Below are 23,184 nucleotides of genomic sequence, written 5' to 3' on the forward strand. Positions count from 1 at the left end.
ACAAAAAAGAAAAAAAAGGTCAATTGTAATGATAAAAAAAAATTATTCCTTCTAGCCCCCTATATTGTGGAGCAGCTAGGAGGAAAAATCTGAAATGATGGTATGGTAGCTCCTGAGAAACTCTGGGATCTGTCTTGTAACTACTTGTTGAGGAGTACATTGAAAACTACTGCTGTTTTCTTTATTTGCTTTGTATATATGTTATACAATAAAAAATAAATAAAAAATAAAAGATTTATAAGTCAAAATTACAGAATTTCTAAAAAACAGAAAAGTAATAAAGATAATGAAAAATATTAGGATTTATGGAATACATTTAAAATGGCATTTAGCAAAAAATTCATAATATTGTACAGTTATATGAGCACAAATAATAATAAAAATAAATGATTCACATTAAAAAAAGAAAAATAAGAATAGGATATTTCCTTTACCAGGTCTTTGAAGGTACTATAGGGCTATAATTATAGTACATTTATTATTGATATAAGAATAGATTAACAAAACAAAATGTGATGTCCAGAAGCAGATTGCATTTGTAAAAATGTATTATATGACAATGTGGCATTGTTTAATGATGAAATTAATGGGTCATTTAATAAATGGGATTTTGAAATCTCAGATTACTTGAGCTAGTTCCCTTCTGGATTTCAGGTGTTGTAGCTCTAATGGGTTTGCAGTGGAAATTTCATGTCCTTTGAATCTACCAGTAAGCAGATCGTTGTAAAATGTTCTTAACCTGTTCCCTTAGCTACGTGATATATATGATCCCTTTTCAGATTTTTTTAAAGATTCTATGCTGCCAGCTCATTTCCCTCCAAAATGGCCTTCTTGTTGTAAGAAAATATGAATTTCTTTATGCTTTAAATCTTGGGAAAAAGTGGTCTAAAGAAGCATAGAAAAATGTTATTTGTGTTTTCAGTTCCTCAGAGGAAACATGGCCATTTTCTTTACGTCTTTTTTTAAATTGCCAAGGGCCATTCAGAATTCATGAGTCAACTTAATTTTTCTTGGAGAAAGTACTGAGAAAAGATTCAAGTCTGCAAAATGTTGCCAATTCAGTTCTTTTATTATTATTATTTTTGTATGGGCAGGCACCGGAAATCGAACCCAGGTCTCCGGATATGGCAGGTGAGAACTCTGCCATTGAGCCACTGTCACGACACCCCAATTCAGTTTTTAAAGTATGCATTTTACATGTAAAAATTGAAAATTTTAGGACCTTTTAAATGAATTTTAAAAAATGTTTTAATTTGAAATAACTTCAAATTTACAAGAAGTTACAAGGATATTACAAAAAACTCTTTTATACCCATTACTCAAATTCAGCAATGTTTAACATGTACACATTATTATTTTTACCCTAGAATCTTTAAAGAATAGTTTGCATCCATCATATCACTTTCTCTTTTTTATAGCAGTGTTGAAAATTACTCAGTTAACACAAGATAAATAATGACAATAATAATAAATCTGCTTAGTCAGTGGTCACACTCCCCTATTATTATTGTATGCTGTATGGTGGGGTTACATTTCATTTTTTTCCATGTGACTATCCCGTTATTGCAGCACCATTTGTTGAAAATTTTTTTTTTCCTGGGGAAAGTGCATGGCACTTTCGAACCCAGGTTTCCTGCATGGTAGGCGAGAATTCTATCACTTAACAATGCTTGCACCCCTAACCTCCCATTATTTTTGTTCATTCCTCAATCTTGAAGTACTTGAGACGATGACCAGTCTGGCTGTTTCAGACTTAGGTGGGATATTGATATTATAGGGCAGAGGAATGGAATTGTTTTGCTTGCAGTTGAATATATTTCTTGGTTTGGGGATGGGGCTGATTAATCGTCATCATTTTGTTATTGCCCATGGCAGGCCTGAAGAACTGGAGAGTGGGAGTTAACAATATACCTGCTGAGTTTCAGGGCTCAGTTGGACTAGGAACTATCTGGAAGCTTTAAGTCTCTGAGAAATAAAGTTAACAAGTAAATTGAAAATTTTAGGTTCAAATAAAAGAAGTAGAAGAATCACGATTAAAGAGTTTATAAGTGAGTATAACTATGATGTATTGGGGAAATCACTTTTCATAGATTTCCAGGTAGAGCCCACTGAGGGGGTGCTGATTTTATGTAGCCATGTGGCTTGCTTATAGTATCAGGATGTCCCTAGGGCCCTCCAGAGAACTTTTGTTTGAGACTTTGCATACTGTGACAATTTATGAAATCTGTCTGAGACCTGCATAAGAGTAACCTCCAGACGGACATCCCAACTCTATTTGAAATCTCTTAGCCATTGAAACTCTATATGATTTAATATTTCCTCCTTTTGATCAAAGTATTTCTCCAAATGCATTGCTGATTAATACTTGATAATAATCCAACTGCTGCAGGGGGGATCATCCCTCGGAGTCATGGCCAACATAGTCAATAAGGTAGTAGGTTTATTTACAGAGTTTGGTTTAGAGAAGCCACACTTGAGCAATAAGGAGGTTTTTGGGAGGTGACTCAGGCATTAATAATAATTAGGCTTAGTTTTGTTATTACAAAAATAAGGTTCATAGATGCTAGCTTTTAAAAATTGAGGGCTTGACTTATTAACATATTTTCTTTTATTAAACAAGGCTTATATATTCAGAGCTTTTGGCTATACTACTTATAATAATAGCAGGAATTACCCAGGTGGGGAGGTAGATTTTAGCTACTTTGAGGATAATAGCCGTGTGACAAAGTAAAACCTCTGTCTATTGAGAAAACAGACCTATGGCAATAAGGTACATTTATATCCCATAGAATTTTGTAGCTGTATAAAGTTCAAAGTGTCTAAAAGGGCTCTGTCAATCAAGACACCTGACCTTATCCCACCTTTACATTTTTACCAGGCTTGTGTTAATTGACAGGTAGAACATAATTAATATACTTGCTTTGCCTTGCTTCTTGTGTAAATTTTTTTCTGCTGAAGATAAAGGTTTGACCTGTAGCTGACTGCTTGCACTTTCAGAGAATCATCAGTATAAACCAGTGTAACTGACAAAGAAATATAGTGGTTTCTCTGACATGTAACATTTTTCTAAGAATAAAAAATACAGCATTCTCATATGTTCACCTATTGTTGACACTTGGCATTGGCCTGGTACCTTTATTACAATTAGTGCAAGAATATTAAAATATTACTGTTAACCTATAGTACACACTTTGCTTTAGGTGTATTTTTCCCATATGCCACCCTATTATTAACATCTTGTAATAGTGATGTACTTTTGTTATAGTTTCTGAAAAAAAAGCATTCTTATATTTGTACTATTAGCCTCAACCATAATCCATAACAGAGTTCACTGTGTTCTACAGCCCCGTGTTTTATGCTCTAGCTTTACTTCTAGGAACACACGCTACCCCAAACTTCCTCTTTGAATCACATTCACACACGTAATTCAGCATTAATTATACTCACAGTAATGTGTTACCATCACTTCTGTCCATATCCAAACATTAATAATCAACCTAATTAGAAATTTTGAACAAATTCAGCATCAGCTTTCCATTCTTTACCCCCATTCTATCTTCTGGTAACCTGTCTTCTAGATTCTAACTTTATGAATTTGCTTATTATAATTAGTTCATAATAATGACATCATACAATATTTGACATTTTGTGTTTCACATATTTAACTCAAACAATGTCCTCAGGATTCCTTCATATTATTGCATGTGTCAGGACTTCATTCTTATGTCTATACCATATTTTATATATCCATTCATCAGTTGATGTGCATTTATGTTGCTTCCATCTTTTGGAATTGTGCTTACAATTGTGGATATTGCCACTATAAACATTGGTATGAAAATACTGTTTTAAGTCCATGTTTTCAGTTCTTTGGGGTATATAGTGGTAGGGTTGCCCTACATTTTTTAGGCATTTTATGATCCTGGCTCTTATATTTGCATCTATAATCCATTTTGAGTTGATATTTATATAAGGTGTGAGATGGGGGTCCTCTTTCAGTCTTTTGGATGTGGATATCCAGTTCTACCAGCAACATTTGTTGAGGAGACTATTTTTTTCCCAATTGAAAGGACTTAGCAGTCTTGTCAGATATCAGTTGGCTCTGAATGTGAGGGTCCATTTCTGAATTCTCAATTTGATTCCTTTGGTCAATTCCATTGGTCAATATAGCTATCTTTATGCCAGTACTATACTGTTTGACCACTATAGCTTTGTAAATATGCTTCAAAGTTGAAAAGTATGAGTCTTCCAACTTCCTTTTTCTTTATCAATATATGTTTGGCTATTCAGAGCCCCTTACCCTTCCAAATAAATTTGATAATGGCTTTTCCATTTCTCCAAAGTCAGCTGTTGGAATTTTGATTGGGAGTGAATTAAATCTGTAAGTCAATTTCAGTAGAACTGACGTCTTAATGATATTTAGTCTTCCAATCCATGAAACAGAATGACTTTCCATTTACCTAGGTCTTCCGTGAGTTTCTTTATAGTGTTTTGTAGTTTTTGGTGTTGGTTAAATTATTCCTAGATATTTGATTATTTTAGTTGCTGTGGTAAAGGAACTTTTTCTTGGTTTCCTCAGATTGCTCATTATTAGTGTATAGAAACATTACTGATTTTTGTGTGCTGATGCTTTTTTAAAAATGTATTTATTGTCATTTCTTAAACATAGAAACATTCTTGACATGGAAACATTCTATGCATTGTGTACAATCAGTGGTTCTCAAAATCATCACATAGTTTTGTATTCATCACCATGTTAATTTTTTTGAACATGTGCATCTTACCTGCAAAAGAAATAAAAAAAGGAAAAAGAAAAAACACATACTATACCATACCCCTTAACCCTCCCTCTCATTGACTACTAGGATTTCAATCTGCTCAATTTACTTTAACCTTAGTTCCCCCATTGCTTATTTTTATCCATATTTTTTACTCATTTGTCCATACCTTAGACAAAAGGAGTGTCAGACACATAGTTCTCACAGTCACCCAGTCACACTGAAAAAGCTATAGCTACTGGAACTTTCTTCAAGAAACATGGCTACTAGAACTTTGTGGTACTTCCCTCTAGCCACTCCAATATAACATAAACTAAAAAACGGGATATCTCTATAATGCATAAGAATAACCTCCAGGATAACCACTTGACTCTGTTTGAAATGTCTCAGCCACTGACATTTTGTTTTGTCTCATTTCTCTCTTTCCCCTTTTGGTCAAGAAGACTTTCTCAATCCTATGATACCAGGTCCCAGCTTATCCTGAGAGTCCTGTCCTACATTGCCAGGGAAATTTATACCCCTGGGAGTCATGTCCCATGTAATGGGGCTTCTTGACGAGTTGGCTTAGAGAGAGAAGCCACATTTGAACAATAAAAGAAGTTCAGAGTAGCCTCTCGACTCTTTTTGAACTCTCTCAGCCACTGATACTTTATTTGTTACAATTCTTTTTCCCCCTTTGGTCAAGACAGCATTGCTGATCCCACAGTGCTAAGGTTAGGCTCATCCCTGGGAGTCATATCTCATGTTGCCATACCTATTACATATCTGTTACTGATAGTTCAGTAACCCTCTCTCTCTCTTATTTCCTTGAAAAGATGCAGTTAACCTGAAAGTACAGCTGAAAATTTTTGTGATACATACCCTGACTAAAGGAGAAATCAATTTTTCCTCTTTTGTCTGGCAACCATTTTTACAAAGAGTTGGAATTATCATCATCATGCCTTTGGACTCCACAAAACTGTGATAATATTTGAGGAAGAATCCTCTTCCTATTCTCCTTTGTACCAGTGTTAACTTCCTATGCCTTCTCTAACAAATGATCATAAATTTGGTGGCTTAACAAAACAGAAATTTGTTCTGTCATAATTCTGGGTTGAAATCCCTTTCTGTCCACTGCAGCCAGCCACAGACCATACCTGTGGCTTTTTGCCTTGAGAGTGGGGGTTGGGCACTGGCACTGCCATAATTCACTCACAGTTTATTAGCTGCAGCTTCTCAGTCTCTCTGTCCTGCCCTTTCCTAGATGCTGTACAGTGCTCCCCTCGCTTCTGGAGCCTCAGAACTGATGGTTAGGGCAATTTCTATCTGACCATTAGCTGTGTTTGAAGGAGCAGTGTGTCCTATAGCTCCTTACTCCTCCATTTTCCCTGGGACCTAAATGAATTTTTAATCCATTATTTAGCATTGAAGTTTGTAATTTGCCAGAACCTTAAACACAGAAATATACTTTAAGAGGAAATAGGATTTTAGGTGGGGTTTTTTTTTCATAAAATTATGAAATTTAAAAAATTTTTAAATTAAGAATTTAAAGTGTAATGAAACACCCATTTCTCTCCTCTTTACTCTCACTGAGAAATTTTTGATGACTCGGTGCTACCAGTATGTTAAATAGGAATCCTGAGATACAATCACAAGGCAACTTTATTTTCTTTTCACATCCATTTAAATTTATACAGGAGCCGGTTCTCCTCTCCCTAAAACTTAAACAGACTACACAACTTTTCTTATCACTCTGAGTTGAAAAATAAAACACAACAAGAGATTAATTTATATACAGAAATACATGTATTCCTGACTGCCAGTAAAATACCCTCTTGGAATCCAGAAGTCCACTTCTGGCTTCCTTCTACTGAGATTTTACCAGAAAGCCCTCTTGGACAGATATGTCCTAGCTATTGTGACCTTGAGCTGGTTTCCTATTCTCTTTAAGCCTCCATTTTTTTTTTTTTTTCTTCTGTAAAATGGGGATAATGTCAGTAGATACCACATAGTATTAAATGAGTTAATGTAGGTAAAGTGCTTAGTGTAGCCTTGGTACATGGCCAGTGTGTCGTAAATGTTAGCCAGCAGTGGTAATAGCGCATTAGTCATCCTCAGCGTCTGGCTATGCCCTCATTGTACCCTTTGATGGTAGGATGATAGTATTGAGCCCTAGTTTACAGATAATGAAACAAACAGACTCAGAGAGATTAAGTGACTCATTTTGGACCACACAACGAAGTAAATGAAAGAGCCACATTTCAAAACAGCTCTATCTTGACTTTAAACCCATACTTTAACAAGTTCTGAAAGTAGCTTATCTGAAGCATTTTTCTGCAGTCATCTCAATACTTGAGATATCAGGGCTAACTTTATACAAAAATGTGAAGTAGAGGTATACTGTTTTCATAGTTTCCTGAGTCCCAGAGGCTTTCTCTTTGCCAGCAGACCTGCTTTGTTTTCCCTAGCTCCTACCCCTACCCTAAGCATCTTCTTTCCCTCCAGTTAAATACTATCTTTTTTTTTTTCAGTTTTCCCATCAACATCTTTTGCTTCATTCTTAATTGATATTGGCCATTAAAAAAATTTTAGTCAAAGATTGTTTGAGTTCAACTTGAAATTAGTAAATTGAGAGTGGAGTGTATAAGGGGAGGGATGGGCTATTCCCTTTATTTCTTCTTTGGAGGATTGGGCTTCCATGCTTATACCTAGAAACATCAACAGTAGCATTTAAAATCATTGTAACAAACATATTCCCTCACCTTACTTTTACCCTGTGAGGTAGTTTGCTCCCCTATTTTTTTGCTAACTCTGTGGTCAAATAACCCCCTTTTGCCTCTAACACCTGAAGTTTTTTCGGCTTTCCCTAGTGTTATATAATTTAGAGGCCTTTCCTGATGTTATTAAGTGCTTTATATTCTATCACAGATGGCTTATTTTATGAAACATTTTATCCTGCAAATTTAACTCCTGAGAACATCAGCAGACTATATGTGAAGAACATGACATTCTATAGAAGGAAGGTGCTATGTAAATTTATTTCTTAAACTAATTGTAACCATAACAGTATGTTATAGTGTTACTTTTTGTGGGGAGAATTGCAATAATATCACTTGAAAATGAAACATTTTGAGATGGTACCATGACCTCAAGTTCATTGAGGTATTTTTCAGGATTTAGAATTGCCTTTTTGTAGGGTTCCCTGACCTAATTTTTCCCCCCTGACCTATTTTAATCTCCTATTATCCCCATATTGGTCTATAATCCCGGGGGGGCATGTGTTCTTTTTAGAAGAGATAACAATTGGTTTTGACTTTCCAGGATTTGACTATCTGTGAGTCACTGTTTCCTTTTTTGAATTTTAATGACATTATTGAGGTATAATTTACATTCCACAGAATTCACCCATTTAAACTATAAAGTTCAGTGATTTTAAGTAAATTTATAGAGTTGTACAGTTATCATAGCAATCCAGCTTTTGAACTTTTTCATCACCTTAAAAAGTTTCTTTGAGCCTATTTGCATAAATCTTAACTTCCTCCTCCCTACTCCTAGGCAACCACTGATCTGCTTTCTGTCTCTATAAATTTGCCTTTTCTGGGCATTTCCTATGAATGAAATCATACAGTATGTAGTGTTTTCCCTCTGGCTTCTTTCACTTAGCAAAATGTTTTTGAGAGGGCCATCCAATTGTGTAATATGTATCTGTAGTTTGTTGTTTTTTGTTTCTCAATAGTATTCCATTATGTGGATATAGACAGTTTGTTTATACATCAACAAATTAATGGGTATTTGTATCATTTCACATATGGGGATAATATGAATAATGCTGCTATGAACATACATTTGAGTCTTTGTGTGAACATGTATACATGTATTTTTATTGTAATTGGCTAGATTTACTCGGAATGGTATTTCTAAGTTGTATGATAAATTTATATTTAACGTTTTAACAAATTATGGCACTATTTTTCAAAACAGCTGTCCTGTTTTACATTTCCATCAACAACGCATGAAGATTTGTTTCTCCACGTCCTCACCGGCACCTTGGTGTTGTCTTAATTACAGCCATTCCAGTGGATGTGTGGTGGTCTTTTTATGGCTTAAACATGCATTTCCCTAATGAGTAATGCTGAACATTTTTCCAAATGCTTATTAGCTATTTGTATGTGCTCCTTGGTAAAATGTCTATTCAAATCTTTTGTTCATATAAAAATTAGGTTGTTTGTCTTTTATTATTGTGTTGTAATAGTTCTTTCTGTATTCTGGATACAAGCTATTTATCAGGATATATGATTTACAAATATTTTCTTTCAGCCCATGCTTTGGTTTTTTATTTTCTTAATTCTTTTAAAGCACAAACTTTAAAAAATTTTAATGATGTACAATCTATCAATGTGTTTTCTTTTATGATTCATGGTTTTGATGACATATCTGAGACCTCTTTAACTAGCCCCAAAAGATTTTCTCCTATGTTTACTTCTAGAAGTTTTATAGTTTTAAGTCTTATATTTATGTCTGTGATAATTTTGAGTTTATTTTATCATATGGTACTGTGAGATAAGGGTCAAAGTACATATTTTTGCATATGAGTATCAGATTGTCTCACTACCAATTGCTGAAAAGAGTATTCTTTTCCCTATTTAATTGTCTTATACCTTTGTTGAAAAGCAGTTGACCATAAGCATAAGGATTCATTTCAGAACTGGCAATCTTATACCTTTTATATATATACCTATCCTTATGCAAGCCTCATACAATCTTGATTACTATGCTTTAAAGTGAATTTTCAAATAAGATACTGTGTTTTCCAAGTTGTAATTCTTTTTCCATATTGTTTTGACTATTTTAATTCTTTGCCTTTTCATTTAAGTTTTAGAATTAATTTGTTGATATCTACAAAAAACCTGTTGGATTTTCATTGGGATTATTGTAAATCTATAGATCAGTATGGGGAGAATTGGCATCTTAAATGTTGAATGTTCCAGTCCTTAAACCTTTATGTCTTCCCATGTATTTAGAATTGTTTGATTTTTGATCATATAGTTTCATATAGTTTTCTGCATGTATTTTGTTAGATTTATATGTAAACATTTAATTTTGGGGTGGTGTGTTCCTGTAAATGATGCTTTAAAGATTTACATTTTATTTCTTGTCTCATGTCACCATTGCAGGTTTTGCTCAAACCCTGTCAGTTGAATTCTCCCATGTTGTTTTTAAATCTGTCCAAGTAGTGTCTTATCCAACAGAGTAGTCTCCAGTATTTTTACACTGTAGTTTCTAGGAGATAAAAGAATGGGCTGTTTTTGTTATTTTGATTCAGTGATGGTCATAGCTGCTTTGTAAGGCTATCATGTCACTGTGTTCACAATATCAATGATGTAAAACACATAAAACTTTTTTGAGGGAGGTTGAGCTATCAGGAATGAGTGAGTACATAACTTCCTTGTTCCTTCTTCTGTAGGTGTTGCAGCTTCCCTGGAAGTTTCAGAGAGTCCTGGAAGTATCCAAGTGGCCCGGGGTCAGACGGCAGTACTGCCCTGTACCTTCACTACCAGTGCTGCCCTCATTAACCTCAATGTCATTTGGATGGTCATTCCACTCTCCAATGCTAACCAACCCGAACAGGTACTTCTGTTCTATGAAATACATATTTATCCTGTGCTATGTCTAAAATATTAATCTTTTTAAAAGAGGTGGGTAGGGAAATACCCTGAGTACATATTTGATTTCTAATATAGGGGGCATTTGCATCATGCTGATGCTATTTTAAGTCCTAGCCCTGTTCATTATCAGGCAACTGTTAGAAGAGGTGATCCTCTTTTTAAAAGACTTCTTTTTTTAATTATCAGATATTAAGGGGACCCTTTTATGTAGGAACATAGAATTTTATTGAAGACATTACTGACAGGAAATACAAAGACCAAAAAAACAAGCATATTTTGACAGGAAGGGATTGGTGTTGACACAGGTAGATGAGAATACTTTTTTAAAAATAGTGATAATATGCAAAGAAAATAGTGATAATAGTAAGGAACGAACATTAAATAGTAGTACTTCCTTCTATTTGGCTAGTGTAATACCCACTGCAGAAAATAATGCTGAGAAAATTAAAGAATTGTGATCATGACTATTCCTTTTTCCCCCAAGTAACTTACTTCTTTTTTGAAACTTTTCTGCTTTGTAAAACTTATTACAATCTAAAATATCCCATAAGCTAAATTTTCTGTTATGAAATTCAAATATATATTTTATAGAAGCTTCTTTTGTTTCATCAAACCACAGGATTTTTATAGTTAGACTGAATCTTTGGGATCATTTTGCTTTACCCTTGTCATTTTAGGAGTTGGTGATAGAGGCAGAGGCAAAAAATTTGACCACAGTGACCCAAAAATTTACAGGAAGAGCTTAAATAGAACCAGACCCCTCATTTTCAGGACAAAGGGCTTTTTGTTACACCATTTTGAGTTCTTTTCTATAAATAGTTAATTTTAATAAAGAGATACTAATTTAAGCACAGCAACCATGGACTTGTAACTATTCTTCCCTTTTATGACATTTGTTTATTTTCAGTCTATAACTGTGTTTTATCATTTGTGACCTAGTAGGCATGGGAATGGCACTGCTGATTTTTTTTTAACTTTTCATTTTGGAATTAATTTTTCTATTTGATAAAAATATGAGCTAATGGTAGATCATAATTAAAGACATTTTCTATGTTTTCATGAATTAGATAAGGAAACAGAGTTATTCCAATTTGGTATGTGAGAATTTAGAATCTTGAAATACCTATGAGCAGACACTATAGAGTTAGTGACCGCTCTAAGGTTAGAAATAAAATTTTCCAACAGGCAGTCTACTCTACTAGATGATAATTGCTATGTGTTGAGGAGGGAATGCAGTCACCAGTTTATTTATTTTGCTTTCTTTTGCAGGTCATACTGTATCAGGGTGGACAAATGTTTGACGGTGCCCCCCAATTCCACGGTAGGGTAGGATTTACAGGCACCATGCCAGCCACCAATGTATCCATCTTCATTAATAACACCCAACTGTCAGACACAGGCACTTACCAGTGTTTGGTCAACAACCTTCCAGACAGAGGGGGCAGGAACATTGGGGTCACTGGTCTTACAGTATTAGGTGAGTGATAGGAAACTTTGTAGACATTTTGGGCTTTACTTATGAATCTACTCTCAAGCACGTTTACTTCTGCTCTTCTTTCTACAGTCTCAGTTTGCTGGTGTCTTTTCCTATATTCTCTCCTCTAAGTCCTGGCTCTACTTTTGCAACTCTATACTTCTTGCACATAATGTTCCCACCTTCTTTCAGGTGACTTTCTAAAGCCTACATCTCAAGGGCATTTTTCTGATAATGAAGAAGGGTGGTCTAAAATGCCAATCAAAGATGACCTTTCACTTTTCTCCTCCATCCTACTCAAGTGTCAGAATCTACTTCCTGATTCCTTGTCAAACTCCCTCCTATTTTTTCTCTTCCATTGTTGAATCACTGAAAATATCAGTGTTGGGGATTCTTGCCGTTTTCCCTCCTTGGATGAGAATATGCTATAGCCTTGGTACTTGGTTCTTCTGATCTTCAAACAAAACATGAAAACTAAGGAGCAGATTGGAAATTTCTATTCTAAAAATCTTATCCATTATAATATATTAAAAATTTTACAGATTTAAAAGTATTCTGAGGACTGAGTACATTCTAGTGCTTATACCTGTAAATTAGGTAACTGGCTTCCTACAGTTTCCAAGTTTACTTATTTTTTCATTTGTTTAAAGGAAGGAAAAAAGCCTTTCATTTATCTTACAGTTAATGCTACCTTCACAGAATTATTTTGTTTTTTCCCCTTATAATTTCACAGTGGCAATGTCAGAGGCAGTATAACTGAGATTGGTTTACTCCATCAAAGCATTTAAGATTCTTTGAGATTTTTACGCTTCTTACTCACACATTCATCACTTTATCTCCCCTCACCTACTCTCTTTCCTGGTTCCACTATATAACCTACATTCCTCTTTCATCCATTCATTCATTTTTGAAAGGGTGGACACATTTATTGAAAAGCCATTATCATTACACATGTCATCACTTGGATTTAAACTCTACTTATAAACGGTTTGATGTCCCCAATATATGACATCAAACCGTGGGATTAGTTTATGTTTTTATTTGCTTGCTTTAGCTATAAACCTCCACCTTCTTCCTTTAGTATTCTTATTTCTAATTCTTAATTTCATGTCCCTTGGGGTCTTATCTGTCTTAGTGACTGGAAAACGTCCACTGCATTTCTGTGAACTAGTAGGTACACTTGAACCTCAGTCTAAACTTCCCCCCTTATGAAGTACCAATGCTCCAGCCTCTGTATTAGTACATAACTCTTCTCTGGCTTTACCCTTGAAAGACTCTCCTGTTATGTGTTCCAAAAGCAGTGTTATCTGAGGTCCAGTACGGAATGTTGATGTCTGTTCTGTTGTCACTTCGATCTTAGTAAATGTGTACTTACTGCTTTCTCCTCCTATTATAGTTCCTCCTTCTGCTCCACACTGCCAAATCCAAGGATCCCAGGATATTGGCAGTGATGTCATCCTGCTTTGTAGCTCAGAGGAAGGCATTCCTCGACCAACTTATCTCTGGGAGAAATTAGACAATACCCTCAAACTACCTCCAACAGCCACTCAGGGTATGTATGGCATTGCTGTACCCATTTAATTAGTTGTCATGGAAAATTCTGATTCTGGTGATGGAATTTGCAAAGTAATAGATTTTGAAAAATAACAGTGTATTAGTAATTTCTGAAAATGCTATCTGGATCACTGTATGTATTCAACTTTAAAGGTATAAAACATTTTCTTTCTCCTGTGCTGCCTTTATGAAATGTCTCATCCAGGATAACTATATGAACATTCTGACCTGTTATAGTGAAGATTTTAAATAGCTACATGGTGACTTCTTGTAAGACAATCTTTGAAAGTATTCATTGGGAATCCACTTCCTACTTGAGGCACAATGCCTGTTTTAGTATGAGAAGCATCAGCATGGTCATGAGAGGGTTAATCCTCCTGTTTTCAGCCTCAAGTCTAATTAGAGGAGGAAGATGGGAAAAAGAACAGGAAAAGGCCTCAGATCACCGGAAATCCAGGAGTTGATCTCACCAGACAGGTAAAGATGAAGGAGACATGAGTATTATTAATGGTTTTCTACATGTAATTTGACTATTTTAATTTGATATTAAAGTAGACAACCTTGAAAAATTAAGACTTTCTGAAGTAAAATGAGAAGAAATATGTATTTCTATATAAAATCTTCTATTTCAAGAAAAAGTTTAGCAGTCTTGAGTGTTGCATTATCTCTTATACAGAAAATGTTTCTTGTGTTTTTCTCTGGGTAGAGTTACAAATCTTAAATAAAAAGAGTTGGAAGTTAATGCAAAAACCCTAAACAACTTGGATTATACTTGATAAGTTAGAATTTTGTTGATGGTACATGTCAGTCATGGAAAAGGAAACTCCAAAGTTATATGGTGAAATTAGACATGTTACAGAACTATGGCCCCCAGCCTCTAACGTGCCTATAGGTTTCTTCTAAGAATTCAACAGAAATGTTAATATGCCTTTCTGTTATCTTTTTTTCCCTTACTTTTTTCTCTTATTAGAGAAGTTGTGGATTTACAGAACAATCATGCTTAAAATACAGGGTTCCCATATACCACCCTATTATTAACACTTTGCATTGGTGTGGTATATTTGTTACAATTGGTGAAAGTACATTTTTATAAGTGTACTATTAATTATAGTCCATGGTTTAACTTAGGGTCACTGTGTTGTGCAGTTCCATGAATTTTTTTAAATTAATCTAGCCCAAAATTCATTATTTAAATAAAATTTCTTTTCAGCATAACTACTTTTGGTTTACTTTAATGATGATTATTGCAATATTGTTTTTCCCTAGTGATTGTTCATTTGCTAAGTGTTTCAGTCACACTGTTAGCTAAGGAGCTTTTTTGTGGCTAATTTGTTAATCTCACCATTGTAAGTGACATACTTAAGACAGCTTTTATCTTGAAATCCAGAAAACTATATTCATATTCTAACTCTTCCAGTTACTATCTCTATGAAAGTTCACTGCTCTGGACCTATGTTGTATCTTTGTAAAATAATAAAGTTAAACAATATCATCTCCAGGGTCCTCTAGCCATGCTAAGATTCCATGATTTGTATTTATAGTATTTCTGTGGAATACTGGATTGAGTTTGGAATTACAAATGAACTTTTGAAAGTGTTTGTGTGTAAATTGGGAAGTATCTGTTAAAAGAGCCTTCCATGCCTGTGTGTTTCTGGATAAGCATATATCAATCAGACTTCTTGGTATCCTCTTTGCAATGAGTATTATTTAGTATTTTAGGTATAAAGGTGAACTCAGGTGCCAACAATATAACCTTTGTCTTTTATAATTCAAACTTCTGATTGGTTTTCAGAATTATTTCAGATAACCTCACCTATCATAATAATGTACCTTAAATTAGATCTTTAAATTAAAATTCACCACTTGATATAAGTATTAATAAAGTAGGTCTCAAAACAGCATATAATCTTCAAATAATTTAGATAGATTCCTTCATATTTACTTTTCTAATCATGTTTGTAGTTGTTTATTATAAACTCAGGATGTATTCTCTGAGAAAATGACATTTGACATCAGGGGAAGACATCCTAGAACTCTGGATGGGGACAAGCATAATATTTGGGAATTAAAATTATCCTTAAAAGTCAGGGCTAGCTTGAAGGAGCTCCCTCTGGAAAAATTTGGGGCAATCTGAACATTAAAAAAATATATATAGTCCATTGAATAAAATGAATATCCTCGAATCTGTAGTGATACACACAAATGGGAAGAAAGGAAAGCCTTTTCTTAGAGTGTAACGCTAACTCTGTATATAGAAGGAATAATGGAGTTAGAAAATTATTGAAGTCAAAAGAATGGGTGAAAGGTTGATGAGGGCAGTGCATTTGCATAGTTTCAAAGTATATCTCTACAAATTACTTAATAATTACAAAGGAAAAATAGTAACTTTGCAGTGGAGAAACCTGGTGGTTACCCCTTTAACCAAATGATCAAATTAACATGCCAGGTACTGTGACAGACTGAGATCATGTCCTAATATATGTACTGAGAAGGATACAACAGAATTTCTGTGGTATTCCTGCTAAAAACATATAACCTGAATCTAATCTGGAGGAAACATCAAGCAAACCCGAATTGAGGAATGGGCATGTACTCTTCAAAAATGACAAAGATTGAGGAACTATTCCATACTGAAAGAGACTAACAAGTCAAGACAAGTAAATGCAATGTGGAATCTTAGATTAGAATCTAGAATAAATTAAAAACAGCCCTAAAGAATATTTCTGGCTCCGCCGACGGCGCTCCCGCCGCCATCCAGCCCTCCTCTTCCTCTTTCTCTGCCAGCGCTCCCGCCGCCATCTAGCCCTCCTCTTCCCCCTTCTCCACCGGCGCTCCTGCCGCCATCTAGCCCTCCTCTTCCTCTTTCTCCACCAGCGGCACTCCCGTCGCCATCTTGCCCTTCTCTTTCCCTTTCTGCTCTGGCGGCGATCCATCCGCCATCTTATCCTTCCCTTTCTCCTCCTACTCCAGCGGCTCTCCAACCACCACCATGCCCTCTTCCGCCTTCACCGGCTCTTCCGCCACCGTCCTTGACAGCCTTGCCACCCTCACCTTTCCTCCTCCAGAACAGTTACTAGGGGAGTAGAAACAATACAGAACAGCTCCCAGAGCCACGACAGAGATCAAAAAGACAGCGTACCCCATCCTGGAACAGCTGACTGTCTGGGAGAACCAGCTCCGGTGAGGTCACCGAGGGGCGCGGGCTTTCCTGGGTGGGATGGCAAGCGGCCGGAGTCCCTCCCTTCCTCCTTCCTGGGCCAGCTGGCAGAATTGGGCAGGCGGTCCCCTAAAGCCGCGGCGGCTGGCGCCCCCACCACACGAGGCCCCCCGGACCAACTGGGAGAATTGGATCGGAGATCCACAGGCCGCGGACAACGGTGACTGGGGTCCCTTCCAAACACGTGACTCCCCGGTCCGGCTGGGAACGGTGCACTCTACCGGGCTGCGGCGGCTGGCGCCCTCCTGCCATGCTTGGCGCCCCGGGCTGACTAGGAAATTAGGACGGGCGCTCTCCCAGGCTGCGGCGGCTGGCGACCCTCCCCATGTTCGGACCCCCGGGCCGGCTGGCACTCTTCCAAGCCGCTTTGGCTGGCGAACCTCCCCCACGGCGAGAGTTTTCCAAAGTTAAAGGACCCACAGCACCTTTTACTGGTGGGACCCGCAGACAAACGTGTGCCATGAGCGCCACCTACTGGGCAGGATAAGAAAAACAGAACCCAGAGATTTCACAGAAAAATCTTTCAACCTGTTGGGTCCAACACCCAGGGAAATCTGTCTAAATGCGCAGACGCCAGCAGAAGATAACGGATCACGCTCAGAAAATTGAAAATATGGCCCAGTCAAAGGAACAAGTCAATAGTTCAAATGAGATACAGGAACTGAGACAACTAATGCTGAATATACGAACAGAAATGGAAAACCTCTTCAAAAATGGAATCGATAAATTGAGGGAGGACATGAAGAAGACATGGCTGAACAAAAAGAAGAAATAGAAAAACTGAAAAAACAAATCACAGAGCTTATGGAAGTGAAGGATAAAGTAGAAAAGATGGAAAAAACAATGGATACCTACAATGATAGATTTAAAGACACAGAAGATAGAATTAGTGATTTGGAGGATGGAACTTCTGAATTCCAAAAGAAACAGATACTATCGAGAAAAGAATAGAAAAATTTGAACAGGGTATCAGGGAACTCAAGGACAATATGAAACGCACAAATATACGTGTTGTGGGTGTCCCAGAAGGAGAAGAGAAGGGAAAGGGAGGAGAAAAACTAATGGAAGAAATTATCACTGAAAATTTCCCAACTCTTATGAAAGACCTAAAATTACAGATCCAAGAAGTGCAGCGCACCCCAAAGAGATTAGACCCAAATAGGCGTTCTCCAAGACACTTACTAGTTAGAATGTCAGAGGTCAAAGAGAAAGAGAAGATCTTGAAAGCAGCAAGAGAAAAACAATCCATCACATACAAGGGAAACCCAATAAGACTATGTGTAGATTTCTCAGTAGAAACCATGGAAGCTAGAAGACAATGGGATGATATATTTAAATTACTAAAAGAGAAAAACTGCCAACCAAAACTCCTATATCCAGCAAAATTGTCCTTCAAAAATGAGGGAGAAATTAAAACATTCTCAGACAAAAAGTCACTGAGAGAATTTGTGACCAAGAGACCAGTTCTGCAAGAAATACTAAAGGGAGCACTAGATCAGATATGAAAAGACAGATGAGAGAGGTATGGAGAAGAGTGTAGAAAGAAGGAAAATCAGATATGATATATATAATACAAAAGGCAAAATGGTAGAGGAAAATATTATCCAAACAGTAATAACACTAAATGTTAATGGACTGAATTCCCCAATCAAAAGACATAGACTGGCAGAATGGATTAAAAAACAGGATCCTTCTATATGCTGTCTACAGGAAACACATCTTAGACCCAAAGATAAACATAGGTTGAAAGTGAAAGGTTGGGAAAAGATATTTCATGCAAATAACAACCAGAAAAGAGCAGGAGTGGCTATACTAATATCCAACAAATTAGACTTCAAATGTAAAACAGTTAAAAGAGACAAAGAAGGACACTATATACTAATAAAAGGAACAATTAAACAAGAAGACATAACAACCATAAATATTTACGCACTGAACCAGAATGCCCCAAAATACGTGAGGAATACACTGCAAACACTGAAAAGGGAAATAGACTCATATACCATAATAGTTGGAGACTTCAATTCCCCACTCTCATCAATGGACAGAACATCTAGACAGAGGATCAATAAAGAAATAGAGAATCTGATTATTACTATAAATGAGCTAGACTTAACAGACATTTATAGGACATTACACCCCACAACAGCAGGATACACCTTTTTCTCAAGTGCTCATGGATCATTCTCAAAGATAGACCATATGCTGGGTCACAAAGCAAGTCTCAACAAATTTAAAAAGATTGAAATCATACACAACACTTTCTCAGATCATAAAGGAATGAAGTTGGAAATCAATAATAGGTGGAGTGCTAGAAAATTCACAAATACGTGGAGGCTCAACAACACACTCTTAAACAACAAGTGGGTCAAAGAAGAAATTGCAAGAGAAATTAGTAAATACCTTGAGGCGAATGAAAATGAAAACACAACATATCAAAATCTATGGAACGCAGCAAAGGCAGTGCTAAGAGGGAAATTTATTGCCCTAAATGCCTATATCAGAAAAGAAGAAAAAGCAAAAATGCAGGAATTAACTGTCCACTTGGAAGAACTGGAGAAAGAACAGCAAACTAATCCCAGAGCAAGTAAAAGGAAAGAAATAACAAAGATTAGAGCAGAAATAAATGAAATTGAAAACATGAAAACAATAGAGAAAAATCAATAAGACCAGAAGTTGGTTCTATGAGAAAATCAATAAGATTGATGGGCCCTTAGCAAGATTGACAAAAAGAAGAAGAGAGAGGATGCAAATACATAAGATCAGAAATGGAAGAGGAGGCATAACTACTGACCTCACAGAAATAAAGGAGGTAATAACAGGATACTATGACCAACTTTACGCTAATAAATACAGCAATTTAGATGAAATGGACGGGTTCCTGGAAAGACATGAACAACCAACTTTGACTCAAGAAGAAATAGATGACCTCAACAAACCAATCACAAGTAAAAAAATTGAATCAGTCATTCAAAAGCTTCCTAAAAAGAAAAGTCCAGGACCAGACGGCTTCACATGTGAATTCTATCAAACATTCCAGAAAGAATTAGTACCAACTCCCCTCAAACTCTTCAAAAAAATCGAAGTGGAGGGAAAACTACCTAATTCATTCTATGAAGCCAACATCACCCTCATACCAAAACCAGGCAAAGATATTACAAAAAAAGAAAACTACAGTCCAATCTCTCTAATGAATATATATGCAAAAATCCTCAATAAAATTCTAGCAAATTGTATCCAACAACACATTAAAAGAAGTATACATCATGACCAAGTAGGATTCATCCCGGGTATGCAAGGATGGTTCAACATAAGAAAATCAATTAATGTAATACACCATATCAACAAATCAAAGCAGAAAAATCGCATGATCATCTCAATTGATGCAGAGAAGGCATTTGACAAGATTCAACATCCTTTCCTGTTGAAAACACTTCAAAAGATAGGAATACAAGGGAACTTCCTTAAAATGATAGAGGGAATATATGAAAAACCCATAGCTAATATCATCCTCAATGGGGAAAAATTGAAAACTTTCCCCCTAAGATCAGGAACAAGACAAGGATGTCCACTATCACCACTATTATTCAACATTGTGTTGGAGGTTCTAGCCAGAGCAATTAGACAAGAAAAAGAAATACAAGGCATCAAAATTGGAAAGGAAGAAGTAAAACTATCACTGTTTGCAGACGATATGATACTATACATCGAAAACCCGGGAAAATCCACAACAAAACTACTAGAGCTAATAAATGAGTACAGCAAAGTAGCAGGTTACAAGATCAACATTCAAAAATCTGTAGCATTTCTATACACTAGTAATGAACAAGCTGAGGGGGAAATCAAGAAACGAATCCCATTTACAATTGCAACTAAAAGAATAAAATACCTAGGAATAAATTTAACTAAAGAGACAAAAAACCTGTATAAAGAAAACTACAAAAAACTGTTAAAAGAAATCACAGAAGACCTAAATAGATGGAAGGGCATACTGTGTTCATGGATTGGAAGACTAAATATAGTTAAGATGTCAATCCTACCTAAATTGATTTACAGATTCAATGCAATACCAATCAAAATCACAACAACTTATTTTTCAGAAATAGAAAAACCAATAAGCAAATTTATCTGGAAGGGCAGTGTGCCCCGAATTGCTAAAAACATCTTGAGGAAAAAAACAAAGCTGGAGGTCTCACACTGCCGGACTTTAAGGCATATTATGAAGCCACAGTGGTCAAAACAGCATGGTATTGGCATAAAGATAGATATATTGACCAATGGAATCGAATAGAGTGCTCAGATATAGACCCTCTCATCTATGGACATTTGATCTTTCATAAGGCAGTCAAGCCAACTCACCTGGGACAGAACAGTCTCTTCAATAAATGGTGCCTAGAGAACTGGATATCCATATGCAAAAGAATGAAAGAAGACCCATATCTCACACCCTATACAAAAGTTAACTCAAAATGGATCAAAGATCTAAACATTAGGTCTAAGACCATAAAACAGTTAGAGGAAAATGTAGGGAGATATCTTATGAAACTTATAATTGGAGGTGGTTTTATGGACCTTAAACCTAAAGCAAGAGCACTGAAGAAGGAAATAAATAAATGGGAGCTCCTCAAAATTAAACACTTTTGTGCATCAAAGAACTTCATCAAGAAAGTAGAAAGACAGCCTACACAATGGGAGACAATATTTGGAAATGACATATCAGATAAAGGTCTAGTATCCAGAATTTATAAAGAGATTGTTCAACTCAACAACAAAAAGACAGCCAACCCAATTACAAAATGGGAAAAAGACTTGAACAGATACCTACCAGAAGAGGAAATACAAATGGCCAAAAGGCACATGAAGAGATGCTCAATGTCCCTGGCCATGAGAGAAATGCAAATCAAAACCACAATGAGATATCATCTCACACCCACCAGAATGGCCATTATCAACAAAACAGAAAATGACAAGTGCTGGAGAGGATGTGGAGAAAGAGGCACACTTATCTACTGTTGGTGGGAATGTCAAATGGTGCAACCAGTGTGGAAGGCAGTTTGGTGGTTCCTCAAAAAGCTGAATATAGAATTGCCATACGACCCAGCAATACCATTGCTGGGTATTTACTCAAAGAACTTAAGGGCAAAGACACAAACGGACATTTGCACACCAATGTTTATAGCAGCGTTATTTACAATTGCAAAGAGATGGAAACAGCCAAAATGTCCATCAACAGACGAGTGGCTAAACAAACTGTGGTATATACATACGATGGAATATTATGCAGCTTTAAGACAGGATAAACTTATGAAGCATGTAATAACATGGATGGACCTAGAGAACATTACGCTGAGTGAGTCTAGTCAAAAACTAAAGGACAAATACTGTATGGTCCCACTGATGTGAACGGACATTCGAGAATAAACTTGGAATATGTCATTGGTCACAGAGTCCAGCAGGAGTTAGAAATAGGGTAAGATAATGGGTAATTGGAGCTGAAGGGATACAGACTGTGCAACAGGACTAGATACAAAAACTCAAAAATGGACAGCACAATAATACCTAATTGTAAAATAATCATGTTAAAACACTGAATGAAGCTGCATCTGAGCTATAGGTTTTTTTTTTTACTATTGTTATTACTTTTATTTCTTTTCTCTATATTAACATTCTATATCTTTTTCTGTTGTATTGCTAATTCTTCTAAACCGATGCAGATGTACTAAGAAACGATGATCATGCATCTATGTGATGATGTTAAGAATTACTGATTGCACATGTAGAATGGTATGATTTCTAAATGTTGGGTTAATTTCTTTTTTTCTGTTAATTAATAAAAAAAAACTCTTTCCAGAGTTCTCTCACAAAAAAAAAAAAAAAAAGAATATTTCTGGTACAAGTGCTAAAATTTGAAGGTAGACTGTGGGTTAGATACTATTGGGTCAATGCTAAATGTCTTGACTTTGATAAATTTTGTGTATTATATAAGCCGTGTCCTTCTTCTTAGGAAATATTAGTAAGTACTTAGTGGTAAAGAGGCATGGTGTCTTCAACTCACTTCTAAATGGTTCAGAAAAAAATTCTGTATTTAATGAGAAAATGATAAAGCAAATGGGCAAAATATAAACAGTTGTTGAATCTGAATTGAAGGTGTATAGCAGTCCTTGCAGTATTTTTGCAACTTTTTTTTAGTATAAGTTTAAGCACAATGAAAGATATCTAAAAGTCATCCTCATGTAATTCATCTGTGGCTATTGAAGAATCTATTGGATTTATTCCCAGTAATGATATTCACCTTAATTTTTATACAGAAAAATAATAAAATGGATTTAGTATTATACTCTTGGTTAATTACACTCTTGAGTTATAGAGTAAATGAAAAAACTATATTTAAGGCTGATATTTGAAGCAAAGTATAACAATTTGGACTGTATTTGTAAGACCTGTACAACTGGCCCAGGTTCCATTAGGTGGAAACATAAAATTTGAGACTTCTCTATTCTCTGAAACAGTTCACCA

At 35.8% G+C, this 23,184-nt stretch overlaps 1 protein-coding gene across 4 annotated transcripts in view; it reads left to right on the forward strand.

Annotated features, from left to right (window-relative positions):
* Positions 1-23,184, forward strand: part of IGSF11 (immunoglobulin superfamily member 11) — a 341,723-nt gene that overhangs the window by 291,710 nt on the left and 26,829 nt on the right. For all 4 annotated transcript variants that reach the window (XM_077118260.1, XM_077118261.1, XM_077118259.1 and 1 more), the window contains 3 exons: positions 10,222-10,385; positions 11,693-11,900; positions 13,294-13,449. In XM_077118260.1, the coding sequence (XP_076974375.1) occupies positions 10,222-10,385; positions 11,693-11,900; positions 13,294-13,449 (528 nt within the window). The remainder of the gene's footprint in view (positions 1-10,221; positions 10,386-11,692; positions 11,901-13,293; positions 13,450-23,184) is intronic.

This window comes from Tamandua tetradactyla, chromosome 10 (assembly GCF_023851605.1).
Source record: "Tamandua tetradactyla isolate mTamTet1 chromosome 10, mTamTet1.pri, whole genome shotgun sequence".
In the NCBI taxonomy this organism is placed as follows: Eukaryota; Metazoa; Chordata; class Mammalia; order Pilosa; family Myrmecophagidae; genus Tamandua; species Tamandua tetradactyla.